Consider the following 20,715-nt stretch of genomic DNA (forward strand, 5'->3'; position numbering starts at 1 on the left):
CAGCCGTTAAATTACAAGACATAACTTATCATTTTTAAGAAGAATTTATTTTCAGAAATCTTTATTCATCCTCTGTATCATCAGTGGGCAGTCATCTTTGACATAGGATCCTTTCCTTCTCTGCAGAAACAACTGGCAGATTTCTAAAACAATTCTTCTTGTAGTAATAATTACATTGAATTCAGCAAAATGATATATTAGAATTGGAACACTGTTTTAATCACAAATATAGAATACTTCTGAGAGTGACATATCGTATAGTCTTATAATTGACATGATCTGTCACAGTGCCTTACCAGCGTGATAAGATAATATTTTCCATGCCTATCAATTTGGGAGTAATCATAAGGCCTAGAAATTTATAATTTCCATTCGAATGCAACTGAAAAAACATTTTTCGTGTTCGACAATGGTCCGTCCGTTTTAAAACAATCGTTTTACTTTTAACTTCTTTAGGGTTAGGCAAGGTAGGTTGTGCACTAAGGGCACAACCCTGCCGAACCCAAAAGAAGTTATCAAAATATTCAACTAATTTCTTACCATACTCATCCCTTCTCATATGTATACTCTATACTGCTCACACTGTATACTCTTAAATGAAATTTCTCCTCTGGGATAATGCCAGATAGGTAAATGCTGCGTTTTGTCGTATCTAGGGGTACTGGACTGAAGGGATACTGGGCTGAAGGGGTACTGGGCTGGAGGGATTCTGGGCTGGAGGTGCTTTGGGAGACAATGCCCAGACGCACACCTTTCCCAAGTGACAGCTGAGACAGTGGCATCCTAACCCAAGCCACAAATGACACATACCTGGTACTGCACATGGGTAACACAATCAGACGCAAGTCAGTGACCTGACCCACTCAGCCACCGCCGCTTCTACAACAATGGAAGTCGGACAACTGTGAGTCTAGAACCTCTAGTGTGTGTACCCCTCTGCCAAGTGTAAATTGGCACGGCTCCCATTGTGGAAGCTATGAATACACAATGCCATTTAGGAAATGGTCAACGTTATGTTTGGGATCACACGTTTACAAGCACATTTGTTAGGTTGAATATCATTCGGGTGTCTACCCCAAATTCTCAGAGTTAGGCACTATTTTTGTGTGGTTCCCGCTTTCATCTGTCTGCGAGGAGTGGTGTCTCGTAATTCCTCGATTTCTACGTATGTGTTTGCATGTGCGCGTGCATGTGTATGTGCGGGCGTTTAAGGGCGTTGATGACATTGATCAAGGTGCTTATTACTAACGATTCAGAAACATCACGTGTATTACCTCATACTAAAATGCACAACAAGAATCCTTTGCCTTGACTTGTTTTATTTCCCATTTGTCAGCAGATTCATGTGCAGGGATGTATCAAGATGTGGCTAGTATCATTGTATCATTCACATAAGACGACGAGCTACTGCCGTAGTCGTGCATTGGTGACGGAGCAGTCGTAAAATATCATGATCAACACCATAGTAACCAGAAGAGCGCAGAACGTGATATTATATTTATTTCCGGTACTGAAAGGTCACGGGTCTATGGTACAACAAATTTATAAATCAGTATTTACACGCACATGTAATATACACGAAGACGGGAAGGTATCAGTGAGTTTAATTTTACTCCGCTTCGTGCAATATTCCAGTAATATCACGTTGGGGGACACCACTGAGGGAATTCACACATTGTCCCCATGTGGAGAATCGAAACAGGTCTTCGGTGTGACGAGCAAACGCTTAAACCATTAGGCTACCTCGCTGTCCATTATCATTAAGAAATTAGAAAAGCTGATCCCGAAAGGGGAAATAACGAAATGATTCCGGTAATTACCGACCCTGACCAATGTTTCGAGAACTCGTAAGGTACTGACAACCCAAAGATCTAGAAATTCGACAGTCATAAGATTCTTAGGATCCGAAAAGAAGTAATTATGCGCAGCGTATTCCTGTGTCTTGGGAGACGTTTCCCATGGTATCTGTATACATCGACAAATACAAACAGTTAGGGGATACTGGGTTTACATAATTGATAAAGCCAAGGAGGAAACGCATGATGAAGAGATACCAAAGGAAAATGCGACAATTTATTCCATTCCTTTAAAAATGTTTCATCTGTATGGAGATGTATTACTTTTTTCTCATATACATTTGGCATTTGCGTTACTTTTGAATGTTGCAAAATATATTTAAGTCAAAGGAATAAGACATGTATGTGCAAAACAACAATCATTAAAGCCCCGATGGAGTTCATGTCAAACACAGCTTTTTTGGTCGAGTTTTCAGGGTTACATGGTGACAGGGGTGTCACTGTTCCCGTGAAGGCTGGAGTTGTCGGCCTTTGATGCTTTGTAGTGGAGATCGTAGATGGAAAGGAGGTACTTCCGTTGATCTTCTGTGGGCAGGCGTACTTGCTTCTCAGTTCAAGGTACTGTGAAAAAAGTCATATGTAACGCATGATCTGTCGCTTAATACCTCATTATGTTCAGAAATAAATGGGTACCCGGTGGGGTGATGGTAATGTGACTGGTAACATTCTTAGTGCCTCACAGGAAGATTGTGCTGAATACTTCCCAGTGCGCTGAGAAAGAACAACGACAGTACATTTTGATGCATTGAATGATGGATTATGTAAACGCTTTGAACATGGATCGGAGCTTGTGCAATATGAAGACGTGCATATTTGAATTCTGCAGATAGTAATGGTTGCTTTCAATCCTGTATGTAAAATTGTTATAGTGACACATTCACATCCACCGTAATATTGCTTGCTAAAAGCAGCGTAAAACCCAACTCACTCACTCATTCACTCCTAGAAGGCAGGCTCGTCACAAATATAGGTCAACTGCTCACTGGTAGTTGTGTTTTACTGTAACTATTACTTAAGTGAGTGAGTGAGTGAGTGAGTGAGTTTAGTTTTATGCCACACTCAGCAATATTCCAGCTATATGAAGGTTGTCTGTAAATTATCGAGTCTGGACCAGACAATCCAATGATAAACAACATGAGCATCGATCTGCGCAATTGGGAACCGATGACATGTGTCAACCAAGTCAGCCAGCATGACCACCCGATCCCGTTAGTCGCCTCTTACGACAAGCAGTAAGTCGCCTTTTATGGCAAGCATGGGTTGCTGAAGGCCTGTTCTATCCCGGACCTTCATGGGTCTATTATTTAAGGCTACATGTAATGACATTACTACTGCATGATTACAGCCTGTTGTTGTCTGAATCTAGACCACAATATGTGATTAAGATCGGCGACCAAGAATGATCCGTCACGGAGACGAAGTCCTTGAGGTTTTGATTATGTTTGTTTGTTGTTTTACGCCGCACTGAGCAATATTCCAGCAATATGGTGGCGACCTGTAAGTGGTCGAGTCGAGACCAGACAGATCCGTGATCTGCATTGACCTACACATATGGAATACGATGGCTTGTGTCATCCAAATCAGCGACCATCACCACCCTGTCCGGTATCCGCCTCAACAAGCATGAGCTACTGAAGACCAATAATTTATTCGAACCCAGATGTAGGCGGTCTGGATGATAGATTAGTGGATAAAAGGCTACATTACTCACGACTTCGTTGAGAGAGTCTGCATCCTGGCGCCTGGTGACAATGCCTTCTTCATCAGCGTCGCATGTTATGATCACGCTACCGGAACTGAAATACGAAATGAAGATTTGTCAAGACTGACAAAGAGTATATACGACAAATCAGATAGGACTAATACGGAAGCTTATCAGGGCCACAGTTGCTATTATTCAGAATCTTTCATCTTAAAAATTGAAGTTGTTATCTTGAAGATTTAAAATCCTTTCTTGAAAATTCAACTTAACTTTGTTGACTGTTAAACTTAACTTTGTTGAATATTCAACTTAACCTTGTTATGTACACGAACTGTGCCCGATGACAAAGGAGCAAAGCAGAGACAATATCTTCTCTATGCATTTTCTGTAGTAGCGATAGGACGGGGTTACTTCTGTCTGGCAAGAATCATAGAATTATTATGGGATATTTAGTACACAGTTCAGCCACAGTTCGTGCACGGAGAATTTGGAAATGCACATATTGGACAAAGAGAATTTCGCTCACTTACTACATGTATTTTTTCAGGTTTCAAGATACTAAGTTGAAATTTCAAGACAGGATGTTGAACTTTCAAGGCAGCAAATGGAGTTTTCAAGATACTTACTTGACTGTTCAACAAAGATAGTACGTTGAATTTTTCAGATATGATATTGAATTTCCAAGATAGCAAGTTGAAATTTGAAGATACAAAATACTGAATAATTGCGCAGCGTGGTCCAAATAGGCTTCCGTAGTCTAATTAGTATCACCTTAGATCTAAAATTCACCGAACATACACAGAAAACGTGCTGTTAAACAACCTTGGCGCAATGACGTTGAAGACGATGATAAGGTATGGGAGCTTCAACCACCCCTCAGCGCAGCGACCGTTTGTGCAACGACACCGTGGTTCAAAGAGACTTGTCACTTTTGCCATACATCATCAGCTCAGAGTAGGTAAACATTTCCATATGGTTCTGGAGTTAGTCCTGTCAGCACCACAGGAATGTGGAATTAGTTCTCAGTGTCATATCAAGAATAATCCTCGCAGAAATGGCGCCAGAATGTGTCGTTAATGAACGCGCTAACAACATTTTCGCTGTTATACTTCCCGTCTTCACAAATCACGTGACTTTTAAATAAAAATATTTTGTTACATTGAGATGAATGTCACAGGGCGCGTGACATAATCTTTCCTCGGGGAAGATTCTCTTAACTTATTGAGCGTTTGGGTCACACCGAAGAACCGGTTTCGATTCGCCAAATGTGTAACAAGTCAGCCCTAGCAGACCATGTGGTCAGTGAGAGCAGCAGTCAAAGACAGGTCAGGGCCAGGACTATAAACGAGTTGTGTACTCACCGGGAGACCCATCACCGAGTGACCACAGGATGACCGAAGAACAGCTCTTGAAAGGGTTCTTGAGTGTGCTCTTAAAACTCAAAACAAGCAGAAGACCCCCTTGAAACGCAGTGACAACAGAAGTCAAAATGAAATAAATAAATTGTTTACCCACCGAGTGCCCACAAGATAACCCTGGTGAAACGATGACCTGTGACCGACACCTTGTTCACCTGCAAGGGTACACGAAGCACATATAAACCCAGGATTCCGAGCCTTGAGAGACACACAGAGAGAGACGAGCAGATACGGTCTCAGAGACACAGTCTCAGCGCAGTCGGGTGCAAACGTCTGCCAGCTTGGAAGCAGGGTGTTGGGGTAGGGGGAGGGGTGTCATTACCCCCTGAGTAGAGCAGACCTGGTTCTGACATCTGATGCGACATACAATATCCATCTCCTTTTACTTCTCGTGTTTTCTCTTACTTTATTACAAGTAAGAGGCTGGAAGAAGGGTTCTTGGATGGTGCCGTCCGCCCAAGTGGACAAGCACAAGTAGGTATCTACGGTTGTTAGTACACTCTTTATACGGATGGTGGCCCGGGAAATTGGAGATTTTTGCAGGCTTTTTTTTTTTTTGGAGGTGGGGGGGGGGGGGGGGGGGGGGAGTATAAGGCGTGGATCAAAAGCATAGAAAAATATTCTTAACGAATTCTTAATCTTAACTAATACCAGTGAGATATGTAAATAACAACTAGGATACATTGGGCAAAGGATGTAATATATAGGGATGAGGGCAACTATGGAGAATATGGTACAGATTAGTATGGCAACGTATGAAAACATTCATGTGGATGTGTCAAAGCAACATATGAAGGCTAAAACACTTGTGTGGCCCCATTCCGGCCAAATAGAACTGAAACTGTATGACTGGATCTAGAGAACGTATAACTTATAATATTGATGTCTATTGAAGGTCAGTACTAGTGACTCGAACCTGTTCCAATAAAGTTCCTAATGGATATACTTGACATATAAAGAAACCTTCGACTGACTCTGGAAATATGAACCATTACCGCTCTGTCGCAAACTTGATGTTCTTTTCCAAAATCATGGAAATAGTAGTGAAACAACAACTTTCTGTCTCTCTCCTCAAACATGACTTCATCAACAGACCAGCATATAGAAACCGCTCTCAAATGTGTACTCAGTTCGTCTGTTGACAACGGACATTGTGCTGTTCTTTGTACTTCTTGATTTGTCCGCTGCCTTCGACACAACTGACAGTATGATCTTACGTCAGCGTTTGATGAATGAATGTGGCTTGAAAGATACTATTCTGGATAATATCACATCTCAGACAGAACTCATTCAGTTCTTATAGGGTTATCGGTGTTATCAATTCATACTCTTAAATGTGGATTCACCAGCGATCAGGATTGGGGCCGATCCTCTTCTCCCTGTATATGCAACCCCTCGCAAAACACCTCTCGATGTATGATGTAGCGTACCGTTTCTACACTGTCGACTTGCACCTCTTTGCCTGTTTTCAGTCATCCTCAGGAAGTCAACACCAGTGCAAAAGCAATTCAGAGGCATGAAGAGTATACGATCTTGGATGTTGGCAAACAAAATGAAACTGAACGATGAGAAAACTGAAGCCATGGTCATCTCCACCCCTGTCAGACAGCATACAGTCCTCATCTCAGATATCGCTATAGGGCAATCATCTATTCAATTCACGCCTTTTGTGGAGAAACGTGTTGCCCCTTCAGATCCTCAACTTAACGTGGAAAAATTTAACAAGTGAATCATATCACCTATCATTTTCATCGCAAGAACATAGACAGTATTCGCGGACTTCTTGCCATGGAGGCTACAGCTCTCTTTGTTCGAACGTTCATTCACGTCTGGACTACTGTAACAGCTTACCTTTCGGTATCAGTTCATCTCAGCTTCACAAGCTTCAGAAAATCCAGAATAAAACTGCAAGAATCATCATCAGTCCTTGCTCCCAAATCTCTCCAATTCTGGACTCTTTACACTGGCTCAACATACGTTAAAGGATTGATTTCTAGATACTGTGCCTCACTTATCAATCTTTTCACAACACAAGACCATCTTGTATTATCCCATTATGCTCCAGTAAGGACTCTATGCTCTTCTCAACACGAAATGCTGACTGTTCCAACTTCGAACTTGAAATCACTTGGTGCAAGATCTTTGCAGTTTGCTGCCGCATCTCTATGAAACTTCCTACTGACTATCATTGCCAACTCTCACATCTTTCAAAGCACGCCTCAAGACCCACCGTTTTCAAATATATCAATGACATTTCTGCCAGCATCTCCATCCTTGTGTGTTGTTTTATTACGCACGGGAAGCACTTTGAGCATAACCATGTGTTGTGAGCATTATACAAATACCCTCCTACTAATAAGGGTGAGTGAGTGAGTATAGTTTTACACCGCTTTTAACAATATTCCAGCAATGCCAAGGCGGAGAACACCAGAAAATGGTCTTCACACATGTAGGAAATCGAACGCGGGTCTTCGGCGAGATGAGCGAACGCTTTAACCACTAGGGTACCCCTCCGCCCCACTAGTAATAAGGACATAATTTTGTTACATAATTGGAAATGAGCAAGAAAACTACAAAGGAAGGTTCAAACAACATGGAAACAAGCTATAATTTCGAAAGAGAAGGAAGAGACGGTTGAAGTATAATACTTTGAAAATATAACCTACATCTGAGTATAATTAAGGATCTAATGTCATCAATGATCAGCATTTGGTCACGGACAGGGACAGGTGTATACTGAAATGGCATCAGAAGTACTTTTGACCATTCGTTGAAAGCAGCAAAACGGTTACGGAAGAGGAACCACAGGGCTAGCAGTAGCCCCATCCATGACGCGAATCCGACGAGACTGACGAACATTCAGATGAACAATCTGACCGAGTTAATCCAGTAGATGATATCCGTAAATCAGAAGGTCCTAAAGGTTAGACAGCTGTTAGAGACTAGTTTGATAGCAGCTAAGAGTACATGTGCGAAACCATTAGCCAGTCATTGTCAAATTCTAAGTCCAGCATATCTTATGAATCTTAGCCGTCCCTGTGGCATCGCCTTATTCACAAAGAATGAATGTAAGGTAAAGGCATATTGTGACACCGACGTTAGACCACGGTCTATCTTGTCCCAAGCCGAATATTTATCTTCTGTTCAGTGAGCTATAGCAATTAGTGACAAGCTGGAATTTAATCTAGTTTGCGATAATGATGTACGACTTCGTATGATAGCGGTATCATCTCCCTCTAGATATAATCAAGCTTAATGAAACTTGCTAACCTTCCAACGATACTTTGACTTTATTACCGAATTACCATAATGAGACCAGGCACTCAAATGACAACAATTTTTATAAATTAATACGAGAAATGAATTTCTCCAAAATCCTCTTGTTAGAACCACTCCGTAGACAATTTCCAAATTTCACTTTGACCAGGTTGCCAAATATGTTGACGGGAGCAGAGAGTATTCCAGTGAATCTTTGATCCAACAATTGATTGATATGGACACCACGGTGGGGAGACGTCTTATTGGCATATGTTCTGGTAGTAATGTTGGTAAGCATCCGATTCGTAATAACTGCAGTCGTGGTGGGGTATGGCAAATACATCAAATCCTGGCTAGCCAAAAGACTAGAGAGGTGTAAACACACCCAGGCTGCTTTTGTCTTAGACATGGTGCAGAGTTTTAGCAGCTGTCGGGTGCACACTTCCACCATCTTGGACGCAGGTACATCGCCCCTAAATAGAGTAGACTGGGGCTGAAGTCACTCTGGGACCTATGATGAGATAGACATGTTCCTTTGATTGAAATGTCCGTCTCCTTGTGCTTCTGCTGTTGTCTCTTACTTTGTTACACATGGGTAGAATGTGTGAAACCCTTTTCTAGTGTCTTTCTACGTGAGATACCTGGAATATTGCTGAAAAGTGCATAAAACTAAATTCATTCACTCTACGCTAATTGATGGTGATTAGTAAACACACGCTCTTAATGTAGTAAATTTGTGCACTGGACTTATTGCAGAGATTGTTTTCAAAATGTTGAAAGGGTGCTTTTCTCTCATATGACTGTTGGTGTTACTCACAAGGAAGAAGCCCCTGCCGTGTTCTCGTACAGAAACACCAGGCCGTGTTCAGAGGAAGCCGCGAACTTCAGATTAGACTGGGTGCCCAGGCTCTCACTGGTGGTACAATTATCCCATACAATTATCTGACACATCTGAAATGTACAAAAATGTTTAGAAAACACGATCATCACTCGTAATAGAGTCACCGCTAATGTTTAGTTTGTTTATTGTTTATCGTCGCTCTCAACAGTATTCAGTGCGGATGCAGAAGCTGCAGATTGTGTGGTCCAGACTGGATTATTTACAGACTGCTGCTATATAGCTGAAATGCTGATTGCTGCTTAAAGCCCCGAACAAAGAAACTGCTTATTATGACACATTCAAACACCTTTTGTTCGGATGATGCAATTGTTGTTATTGCCATAACTTGGTTATAGTGAGTAATCAGCATATGTAACTTTACATCGCTTAAAGCGACGCATGTGTGAAAAGATTAGAACATTACTGTCGATCCTTCTAACCTAATCATTCATACCCATCGTTCCTGTGCAAAATACACATAAATGTTATCTTACTGCCACGTCCTGGCATCCAGCATCGTCAAATCCATAGCAGGGGTTCCAGGAGTAAAACGTCTTTCCGTCGGGGTCGGGGATGTACCGGAATCTGCAGTGGAAGTATAATTTATTGATACTTCATAGTACAGTGAACCTTGGCATAGCGAGTGTGTTGCGAAGTTTTAATACCCGTACGGTGACGCATGGCTGATGTCACAATTGAACGTGATGTCAAGAGGACTCTTATACTTGCTTATCGTGTTTTACTGCACAGTTGTACATGATTACTCGGATAACATAAATTTACATAGAGATTATGATACCCTCAAGTGTGTCATACCAACAAGTAGAGGTAATAGGGGTATGACATCACTTTCTCCTATGGCATTATTTACGTCCAATGATGCACCACTGATGGTCACAAACGAAGGAAACTGGTGTCGACCATTGTTCGATGTCTCCCATATTTTTATATATTTATTCCAATTTTTCATATGGAGGTAAGAACGTGTCGTGCGGTATGATTAGTAAATCCTATCTCACGAATCCCTTGTCTGGCCCATCCTTCAGGTGATATACATGGGGTTGGCCTTCTGTGATATAAGCCTGGTCGATGCTTTACGTTGTGATGTACCATACCGGGTACGAAGCGTGAAGTCTGTTCCCTCCCTCCCATTCACGGGCTGGTAGAAATACGTCATGGTGCAGATGAGTCGACAATCACCGGTTTCATCTTAATATCGTTGACCGTTTTTTATTTTTCTATTAATCGAGTGATTTCATGATTGATCACAGCTATGACTGGGTAAACGCGCAACCCATTCCGTCAATTGTTGATTGAGTGTCACCATTTGGCATGCATACCTCTCTACGATAACGTCACTACACGTGCCCCGCCGTACCATGTCTGACGTTAACCTCTTGCGAGGTGGGGAGTGCAGAGAAAGGGACAGCCAGGTATTCGAGAAGCACGCGCACAAGTGACAAAAAAGTTATTTTGTCATTAACATGTGCTGTGCTGTGCTGTGCTCTGCTGTCTCCATCCTCTGCACTCCTGTCTCATAACAAATAGTGAAGTGTGTCAATACTTTTATGATAATTTGTGAAACCTTTATATTTTTAAGACAAAGATTCTGCAAAGTGTTCACAGAGTTCGTATGTTGCTTTGATTATGATCAGTGTTTCATTGAGTATGATATGCTTAATATTTAGATTGTTAGAGTTAGATTGCAATTCATTGCTCCGTTTTTTAAGGCAAACGGGCTATAATGTTGATCACAATGATACTGATGATGTTGATGTTGAACAAACTGATGTTGAGCACAATGTTTCTTATCATGTTCATGTTCAAAATGCTAATGCGGAGCAAATTGATGTTAAGGTATGACCCCCCTCACAGCTACTCACAGGTGTAGTGAGGGAAAGTGAGTGAGTTTTAAATAGCGATCATTGTGTTGAATAATGAGAGCCCAGATACAGTACAACAACAGGGTCGAGGTACATGAACCTTGTGTTTCCTTATCAGCAGTCAAGAGATTTATGATTACAATTTAAAACCCACCTACTCGTATGTACACACTGTCTCCGACGTGCAGTCTGAGGTGTTCCTAGTGAGCTGTTTTATAAATGGGCATATAAATCTTGATTCGGTTGGTCTCACTGAGTGTCTGTCGGCTATTTATCGATTCGTTCGCCTTGTCTCTATGTCATCCTGACCCAGTGAACTAAGGGGGAACTGTATTTGGCGTAAATAATGCCACAGCGGAAGTACTTTCGTATCCCTACTACGTGTACTACTTGCCATACAACTTACATGAACCTTGTGTAAAATTATTCAGGTCAAACAATTTTATATTTAACGTTCAACGCTTATGCGAAATTTTAAAATATTTGACATAATATGAAGTATTTTCCCTCCACCCTAGAGGGTTTTAAAATATGACGTAAATGAGTAAGTGGGTGGGTATGGTTTTACATCGTTTCTGGCAATTACCCAGCAATATCACTGAAGAGGGACCAAGCCACCGGCTTCACACATTGCAGCCATGTTTGGTCTTCAGAGCGACGAACGAAAGTTTTAACCACCAGCCTACCCAACCACCCCTACTTCAATCACGTATTTATCCATAATAAATATAAATATAGAGACTACTCCTGTGTACACTCACCTGGGCGTTCCATCGTTGTTTCCAAGGGGGTGAAGATCTATCAACCCGTCAGCGTTGACACAAGAACATGTTGACTTGGGAATACAAGGTTTAATGGGATCACTGCAGTTCCCATGTTGGAACACACCAAGGGCACTTATCATCAATATAGCACTGAAAGACTTCATCATGGTTGCAGCTGATGCGTGGTTTGCAGTGGCCACTCAGTGCTTTTAACTGATATCATGCTGGGGTTTATAAACCCTCTTATCTCTGTGACGTCACCGGGTGAGCATTCACCTTCACGATACGAACCCCGACACGTGTCTCATGCACCCCATGTATATCCAGAGAAGGGTGGTATGTTTTAATTTACAGTACTTGATAAACTAATAAACAAGTACATAATTACGACTGTAATAAATGATTTGTTGAATACGGGTAGGTTTCTGCATTCTTTTCATAAATACGTTTTGACAAATGTACATTTGTCTGCATAGGTGTTCCCGAAAACATGAAATTCCAGAAACGCTTTATATTACAACATTTCAATCTTTTAGACCACCATACCTCCCCACACAAAATTGTAACATCATTATGACCTTCCCTCCGGGGTGACCGACCCTGATTTCCTCTGACCCATTCCAACTGATGTCAAATGACCAGATAAGAGATAAGGCTGTTTTGAACAACGGAGCACAGCTGTATATAGCATTGGTTTGCTGTTTAACGCCGCACCATGGCCCTATGGCGGTCACTATTCCAGTTCAAAACAAATCTCTTACTGTTTTACAGCAGGCAATTGGAGGAATGTTCCGCAGGTAACGGGTCAGTTACACAATGGTGACCTAAGCAGTTAAGCAAGGTTTATGGATGTTTTTTTTATATTGTGAATAACACAACGTTTCGAAGCGTATGCTTGCTACTTCATAACGACATCCTATAAATCTTGTTTTGTTTTCTTATGCACTTCACTTCTAAATGCCCTTCTAAGATTGGACCTAAGCAGTTCTCTATTTCGTTTGTATGATGCATTCCCGTGATGTTTCAGTTTAACAATTGTCTTGCCTTTGCATGTGTTTGTAACAGGTGCCACTGGTGGAACAGCAGAGACAGATGAGCGAGCACCCGCTATCATCACTAGTGATTCATCACCACATTGTAAATATTTATATTAAGATTTTGGAAATTTCTTTTGTCGCTTTAATATCCGCTCCTCGTGTATCGTGTAATTAGCCTTTTCATAAACTGGCCAGATATACGCTCATAAGCTAACTTCTGGAATATTACTGAAAGTAGCCCTACGCCCAACATAGCTTCGTTCATTCATATCTTCAGTCGTTACAAATACACGTATAAAATAGGAGATGTTATAAAATCCAGTCACAAGTCGTTATTGAGTAATTAGCTGAAATATTCCCGCAATAACATAATCTTAATTTGAGCCCCCTTTTGCTTGTATACTCTTCGCAGCTTAATCTCACACTGTATCCTGCACTCTGTAATCTCTCCTTTGGGTCAGTCCATTATGCCAGGTAAATGCCACGTGCTGTTGTGACTAATTGTGGGGGTTCTAGGATGTAGAGGTGCCCCACACCCACATCATCTCCAAGTGACACCTGAGACAGTGGCGTCCTACCACAAGCCACTAATGACACGTTCTTGGTACAGCACACAGGTAACAAAATCAGAGGCAAGTCATTAATCTGGCCCACTCAGCCACCACGGCTTCTACAAAAGATGCCAATTAGCAAAATGTACTGGCCATACGTTATATTTGGGATTGCGCTTCCTCTAGCACTGTTGTTAGGCTATTATTTAATCAATAATCGTTGAAAGTCGAAACAAATATTCATCTAGGCGATCTGATAAGAATAATATTTTACCAGACATATGACCTACATATTATAAAGATCTATGAAATCGTGTATGACGTGATGACTGTGACCAGGAGTGGGATTCTTGTATTGCAACTATCTTACTGCACATAGTTACGTACATTATACGGGTTGTGTAAGTGATGAACTGTCCTATGACAAATAATTGCAGAAATTCTACCTATTTATGATAGTGTGGACCAAGCTAAGCCAATCATTAATTGGGGGTGACCAGCGTGGTCCAAGTACTTAGTGTGCTATTTTCATCTGCATTTTGGGAGGTCTGCGTTATGGGACCGAACCGACTGGTCACCCCTAATTAACGGATGGTCTGGTCCACACTTTGGTAAGAATGGAAAACAACAAGGGACTAGGTGAACATCCTTGTCTAACACCAGTGGACCAATAAAAAATCAGAAAGTTTTCTCCCTTCGCCGACGACTACAGGCAACCACAGTTGGATCCCATCCGGGTTTCGAGTTAGGCACATTTTTGCGTGGTTCCTGCTTTCATCTGTCTGAGATGAGTTTCGTCTATTATTGCTCTGTGTATGTATGTGTGTCTGTTTACGTAAGCGTGTGCGTGTGCGTGTGCGTGTGCGTGTGCGTGTGCGTGAAACGTTGGTGATATCGTTGAAGGCACTGATTAATAACGCTGTCAGAAACATCACGTTTATTACCTCGGACATATGTAAAAATGTACATCAGGAATCCTTGCCTTGATTTGTTTTACTTCCGAGTTGTCGACAGAGTGAATGAGTTAATATTTAACGTCACATCGGCAATATCTCAGCCATATCGTGACGAGAACATTTAATACTGAAATGAAGTATATATATCTATTATAAAACCTGTCAACGAAGGACAGTAAAACAACTAGAATATCACAGATGAGAATATAAAACTAGTAACTATACCTAAAACAATTTATCTATAGAAGACAATACAAGTTAAAATGGGCTATAGATTGCTAACAACTGAAAGTAGATCACCATACTAGGGACCATGGGGACTTACAGTACCTTTGCTACCTGCATGGACCCTAGCCGGATTTACATCATCCCCTCAGCCATCAGCAATTTGGGAAATCTAGCCATGCAAATAAAACGACACTTATGCTACGATTAAAAACGTGAAAGTTTGAATTTACTTTGAATGTTTGTGGACTTACGTACCCTCTCAGGGGGACAATAGTTTTACAGTACTTCAACCCCCTTTGAGGATACAGCCACTAACAAGCACAGTTACCAATTTAAACTTCCAATAATAAAATATTTATCTATTTACAATTCTGTAAATAAATCTAATTCTTTTAAAATGCAATGATTAAATGAGAGCTTGTGTTATTAAAAAGACCCTTCAGAGTTCGTGAATGAAAATACTGATCCCTTGTGATGGAATACTCAACACAGTCAAGCAGGATATGCTTGACTGTGATTCTTCCATCACAAGGGATACAAAACGGAGGATCCTCACCTTTAAGCAAATATTTATGTGTATATCTTGTGTGGCCAATACGACATCGTCGCATGATCTGGACTGACAACCCAAGTAGGTGTAGCCAATATACGGTTTTATTTCATGTAATTTATTAATACCTACTTGAGTGTCCCACTTCTTCTGCATCAGATCACGGATATACGTTCTAATGCAAGCTTTGTAATCTGAATATGGAAGAAGAAGTGGTGTCACAGATTTGTTGAGTGCTGCCTTGGCAGCAAGATCATCCATCACATTCCCAGAAATGCCTGCGTGACTCGGTAACCAACAAAAGACGATGTCGTATTGGCCAGTAGCAAGAGTATTATACAGTTCAATTATTTCAATTAAAAGTGGATGTTTACATCAAATATTTTTAATAGCATGAAGGCAAGAAAGAGAGTCGGAATATATTATATACTGTTTACGTTTCGGGTGTCTTTGAATATATTTGAGAGCTGTTAATATGGCGTTAGCTTCTGCTGTAAAAATAGAACTATTATCTGGTAATCTAGAAGATATTGTTCTGGATCCAATGACAGTAGCGCAAGCAACTGCACCACCATCTTTGGACCCATCTGTAAATAAGGATTTGTAATTGTTATATGTATGTTTCAGTTGATTATATTCTTGTTTATACTGTAATTCATTCGTTTCTGATTTTTTAAATGTAGTTAATGTTAGGTCAACATGTGGTCTAACCAACTGCCAAGGGGGAGAGGAAAGAAGACGGAAAGGAGCTATATTGTCCAGTGCAATACCAGCAGCAGCAATTAACGGCTTTATTCTGAGCCAAAGAGGTGGAACAAGAGAAGACTTTTTGCTATACAAATCCTCATAAAGAGGATTGAAGACACAGTTATATGCAGGGTTAGATTCGTTAGAGTATAGTTTTGTGATGTATTGTAAAGGTAATTCAATACGGCGTTGTGCAAGAGATGGTTCATCGGCCTCAACGTAAAGACTGTCATTAGGTGAAGTTCTGAAGGACCCAAGACAAAGTCTTAGACTTTGGTGATGGACAGGATCAAGAAGTTTAAAATTGCTTTTGCAGGCTCCACCATAGACGATGGAGCCATAATCAAGTTTAGGACGAACGAATGATCGATATAGATGGAGAAGGGTAGCTTGATCCCCTCCCCATTTTGAATTTGAAACCACTTTCAACAAGTCGAGTGCTTTCAGGCATTTAGTTTTAAGAGATTTAATATGTGGTAAAAATGTTAAATGTGAATCAAAGATTAGACCCAAGAATTTGTCTTGCTTCACAACTTTAATGGGCGTCCCATCTAGAGACAGTTCAGGGTCTTTATGGGGTTTGTATTTACGACAAAAATGTATGCAGTTAGTTTTCGATTTAGAAAATTTAAAGCCGTTTTCAAGACACAATATATTTATTTTGTTTAAACACAACTGCAATTGCCGTTCAATGGTATGCATATTTTTACCACGACAAGAAATATTAAAATCATCCACAAATAACGATCCATCAATTGAATCGTTTAAAACTTTTCATAAACTGTTGATCTTGATGCTAAAAAGAGTGACAGATAAAATACTGCCTTGTGGAACACCCTGATCCTGATTGTAATGATCAGACAGGGTAGAACCCACACGGACCTGGAATTGTCTGTCGTTTTAAAAGTTGGCAATAAATTGAGGCAAACGACCTCGCAAACCAAAGTCATGTAAATCCTTCAAAATACCATGTTTCCAGGTTGTGTCATATGCTTTTTCAAGATAAAAAATATAGACACAGCATGTTGTTTATTAATTAGTGCGTTTTACACAAACGATTCCAGTCGCACTAAGTGATCGACAGTACTTCTGTTTTTACGGAAACCACACTGTATATCTGTGATAAGATTATTTGTTTCCAAGTACCAAACAAGTCGATTATCTATCATGCGTTCCGTGGTCTTGCAAACACAGCTAGTTAGTGAAATAAGTCGATAATTGGACGGATCCGTATGATCACGTCCAGGTTTAGGTATTGGTACTACTATGGCGTCACGCCATGCCGGAGGAAAGTTACCCGATGTCCAAATATCATCAAAACTATTGAGAAGAGTTTCTAGGCCGGATTCCGGTAAGTGCTTCAGGAGTTGATAATGTATGTTATCAGCTCCTGTAGCAGTGTCATGAGCTTGATCAAGAGCAGTATGGAGTTCATGAATAGAAAACGTTTCATTATAATCTTCCCCATTATCAGAATTGAAATTAATAGTTTTCTTTTCTTCTTGTTTTTGATATTGCTGGAATTTTGGAACATAATGTGAAGAGGAAGAGTGTTTAGCAAGGGTTTCACCTAGTTTATTAGCAATATCTGATTTATCAGTAAGCAATTGATCTCCATGTTTAAGATGATGGACAGTAGATTTAGTACCTTTACCTTTGATTTTCTGGACCATGTTCCATACCTTGGACATGGGTGTCCGCGAATTTATTTTGGACACATAATTTTGCCAAGATTGGCGTTTGTTTTGTTTAAAAGTACACCGTACTTTAGCATTTAAAATTTTAAATTTATTTAAATTATGCACCATAGGATGGCGACGGAAATAATGTTCTGCTTTTTTCCTTGCCTTCCTAGCTTGTTTGCACTCATCGTTGAACCATGGTTTTCTTATGTGTGGAACTACAGAGGAATTTGGTATACACTCATCAGCTATGGAATTCAGTTCATCAGAAAAAAATTTAATAGCATCAGGAACGTCAATAAAACGTTCGGGTTTAGGTTTTTTAGCACACAGCGTTTCATATAAAGCCCAGTTAGCCTTTTTAAAATTCCGCTTTGATGATGGAGGAACATCAGATGGAGTTACAGCTTTTAATATAGTAGGAAAATGGTCACTTCCACACAGGTCATCGTGGACTGACCATTCGAATTCATTTAATAGTTCGGAATTTGTCAATGACAAGTCGAGAGCAGAATAAGTCCCTGTACCAGGGTGTAAATATGTGTTGGAACTATCATTATAAATACATAAGTCATTGTCAGAACAAAAGTCCTCCAACAATTTACCTCTAGTGTTTGTATTTACACTACCCCAGAGTGGGTTGGGCCCATTTAAATCTCCCATTATAATACAGGGCTTCGGGAGCTGATCATATAGAGCTTGAAGATCGGTTTTGGCAAAAGCCGAAGATGGTGAAATATAAAGAGAGCATAGCGTAAACGCTACATGTAAAGTAATTCTCACTGCAACAGCCTGCATATTAGTATTAAGTGAAACAGGGCTTTGAATAACGTTTTGTTTGACTAGAATGGATGATCCGCCAGTGGCCCTATCACCCGGAGGTGAAAAACAATGATATGCATTAAAATGACGAAGGTCAAATGTATCTGTTTGCTTTAAATATGTCTCTTGGAGACATAACGCTGAAGGTGTGAAATCTTGGACTAATAGCTGTAATTCATGTAAATTAGTCCTCAATCCTCTGCAGTTCCACTGTACAATATTATTGGAATAAACTATCTTTTGGGGGGATTTATTGGGGATCTACCCCGCACTCTTTTGGAGGGCGACAAGCTATGTGCCCTAGAATGGACGTTTTCAGAAACGTCCATATCTTCAAGAGACCCATATTTATTGTACAATTGAATTTTATTTTGTGACCCTTTAGGAGCTCTGCTACTGTGTTGTTTTAAAGCATCAGGCTTTGACTTCGGTTTACTTTTCACCGTTTGTTGACTATCAGATGTTGACTTTGAGGTGCTAGGGAGTGGTTCCTCAGTCTGTGATGATATAGCAGGGTACAAAAGCTGTGGAGAATCGCAATTTACCCAAGTCAAGGTAGTTTGGCAGCCTGTGGATGATTTTGTTATTTTAGAGCATGACTCCAATGTTGTTTTTGCTACTGCAACATAACTTTCTGGAAGATCAGATGTTTTTACTCCATTTTTGGCCTCAGAAAAAGAGATATTTTGAGTGAATTTGATTCTATTTATGTCCATTTGTTCTTTCCAAACAGGACATTGTTTAGAAAATGAGGAATGGTCGCCTGAGCAGTTGGTGCATTTTCTAAAATCACTGGTACAATCTTCTGTTGTGTGTGTCTTCTCACCACAGTGGGCACACACAGCGGACAATGTACAAGTATTTACACCATGGCCGTACTTCTGACATTTAAAACACCTGAACGGGTTCGGAATGTACACGTCAACCTTGATGTTGCAGTAACCAGCCTTCAATGATTTTGGAGCTGTGGGAGTTGAAAAGGAGAACAGATAAGTATTGGTTGGAACACTTTCATTGTTTTTACGGACTGAAAAGCGTTTGACGTCGAGCACACCTTGATCTTTCATTTCAGTCATGATGTCAAGTTCTGTCATGTCAGAAAACAACCGATCACGGTCTCTGATGATTCCTTTGCTCGTGTTTAACGTCTTATGAGCAGATACAGTAACCGGAATTCCAACAAACGATTCTATGCTCATCAAATTGACTGACTGCTGCCGTTTCCCACACTCAACCTGCAGTGCACCTGAACGTAACCGTTTAATGTTCTTAACTTCCCCGGCAATACCTTGAATACCCTTGGCAACTGCGAACGGGTTCAATTTTAGAGGCGTTTTATCAGCAGATTCGATCACAAGAAAGCGTGGCCAAAACTCAATTGATCTGGACGGTCGAAGGTCATTATCATCAACATCATTTTCAAGAGGACGTTTGGGTTTTTTTGTGGGGATTTCATAAGCCATATCCGAGCTCCCCACCCACCACGGAGTATCACAAGGACAATGCTAAAAACAAGCGGATCTCCAGCTTGCAGCACCAAGGATACCCGGATGATATACTCCAGCAGAAAAATTAAAAGATTAATAGTTCCACCAGATTGGCCCATGAGCCACCGCCTTCTGGCATAGGACTCTTGGCAAATTTCAGAACAACATATGTCAAAATCAAAAATGTTTTAGATAATATAGCCAAGTCCAAAGTTATAACAATTCTAAATGATATGTGTGCATTGAAAAATATAACAATACTCCATGCACAGGGCTTGGCATGACCAGCCGATTGGTCGAACCGGGCCCATTCGACCACCCGTCTAGGCGAAGTCAGTGTATTGAGCAACAGGAGCACGATTGCAGGCCCCTATTGCCCTCAACCACCAGGATCCCCTCCTCCACCGACACAGGGCCGCAACCCACGGCAAACGGGTTGGTGGACCAAATATGCCCCCGGGTCCACTACGGGGGTGTTGGCGAGCTCTTGGCGTTACCCACCACCCACCACGAGGGGGTGGCTCGCCACGGGTGCCATTGTCGACAGATACAGGTGCGGTGCAGTCGTCAGGTGTAACTAACCGCTGCTTATCACTCACTTTCGATGACGAATTATTGTCGTAGTCTTGCGTTGTTGATGGATAGGTCGTCATGCCGTTGCCGAAACGGAAGAACATGTAAAATGTCATCATCAACATCACAATAACCATGGGAGTCAGCACTGCTCTAGAAATAAAGGTTTGAGTGAGTGAGTGAGTTTAATTTTTCTCCGCGTTTATATTCCACTAGTATTACGGCGGGACACCTTTTCTTCTTTCACACAGTGTGCCCATGTTGGGAATCGAACCCGAGTCTTCGATGGAACGCTTTATCCACCTGACTACATACCGGCCC

The 20,715-nt window shown here is 41.0% G+C and overlaps 1 protein-coding gene across 1 annotated transcript; it reads right to left on the reverse strand.

Moving 5' to 3' along the window:
- Positions 1 to 31: 31 nt before the first annotated feature.
- LOC137255917 (uncharacterized) lies at positions 32 to 12,019 on the reverse strand. The gene is made up of 5 exons (XM_067793508.1): positions 11,759 to 12,019; positions 9,609 to 9,699; positions 9,052 to 9,185; positions 3,568 to 3,652; positions 32 to 2,417 (listed from the first exon to the last, which is right to left on the reverse strand). The coding sequence occupies exons 1-5, from the start codon at positions 11,926 to 11,928 to the stop codon at positions 2,181 to 2,183; spliced, it is 717 nt and encodes a 238-aa protein (XP_067649609.1). The 5' UTR covers positions 11,929 to 12,019; the 3' UTR covers positions 32 to 2,180.
- Positions 12,020 to 20,715: the final 8,696 nt, after the last annotated feature.

The sequence above is a fragment of the Haliotis asinina genome, chromosome 11, assembly GCF_037392515.1.
Source record: "Haliotis asinina isolate JCU_RB_2024 chromosome 11, JCU_Hal_asi_v2, whole genome shotgun sequence".
In the NCBI taxonomy this organism is placed as follows: Eukaryota; Metazoa; Mollusca; class Gastropoda; order Lepetellida; family Haliotidae; genus Haliotis; species Haliotis asinina.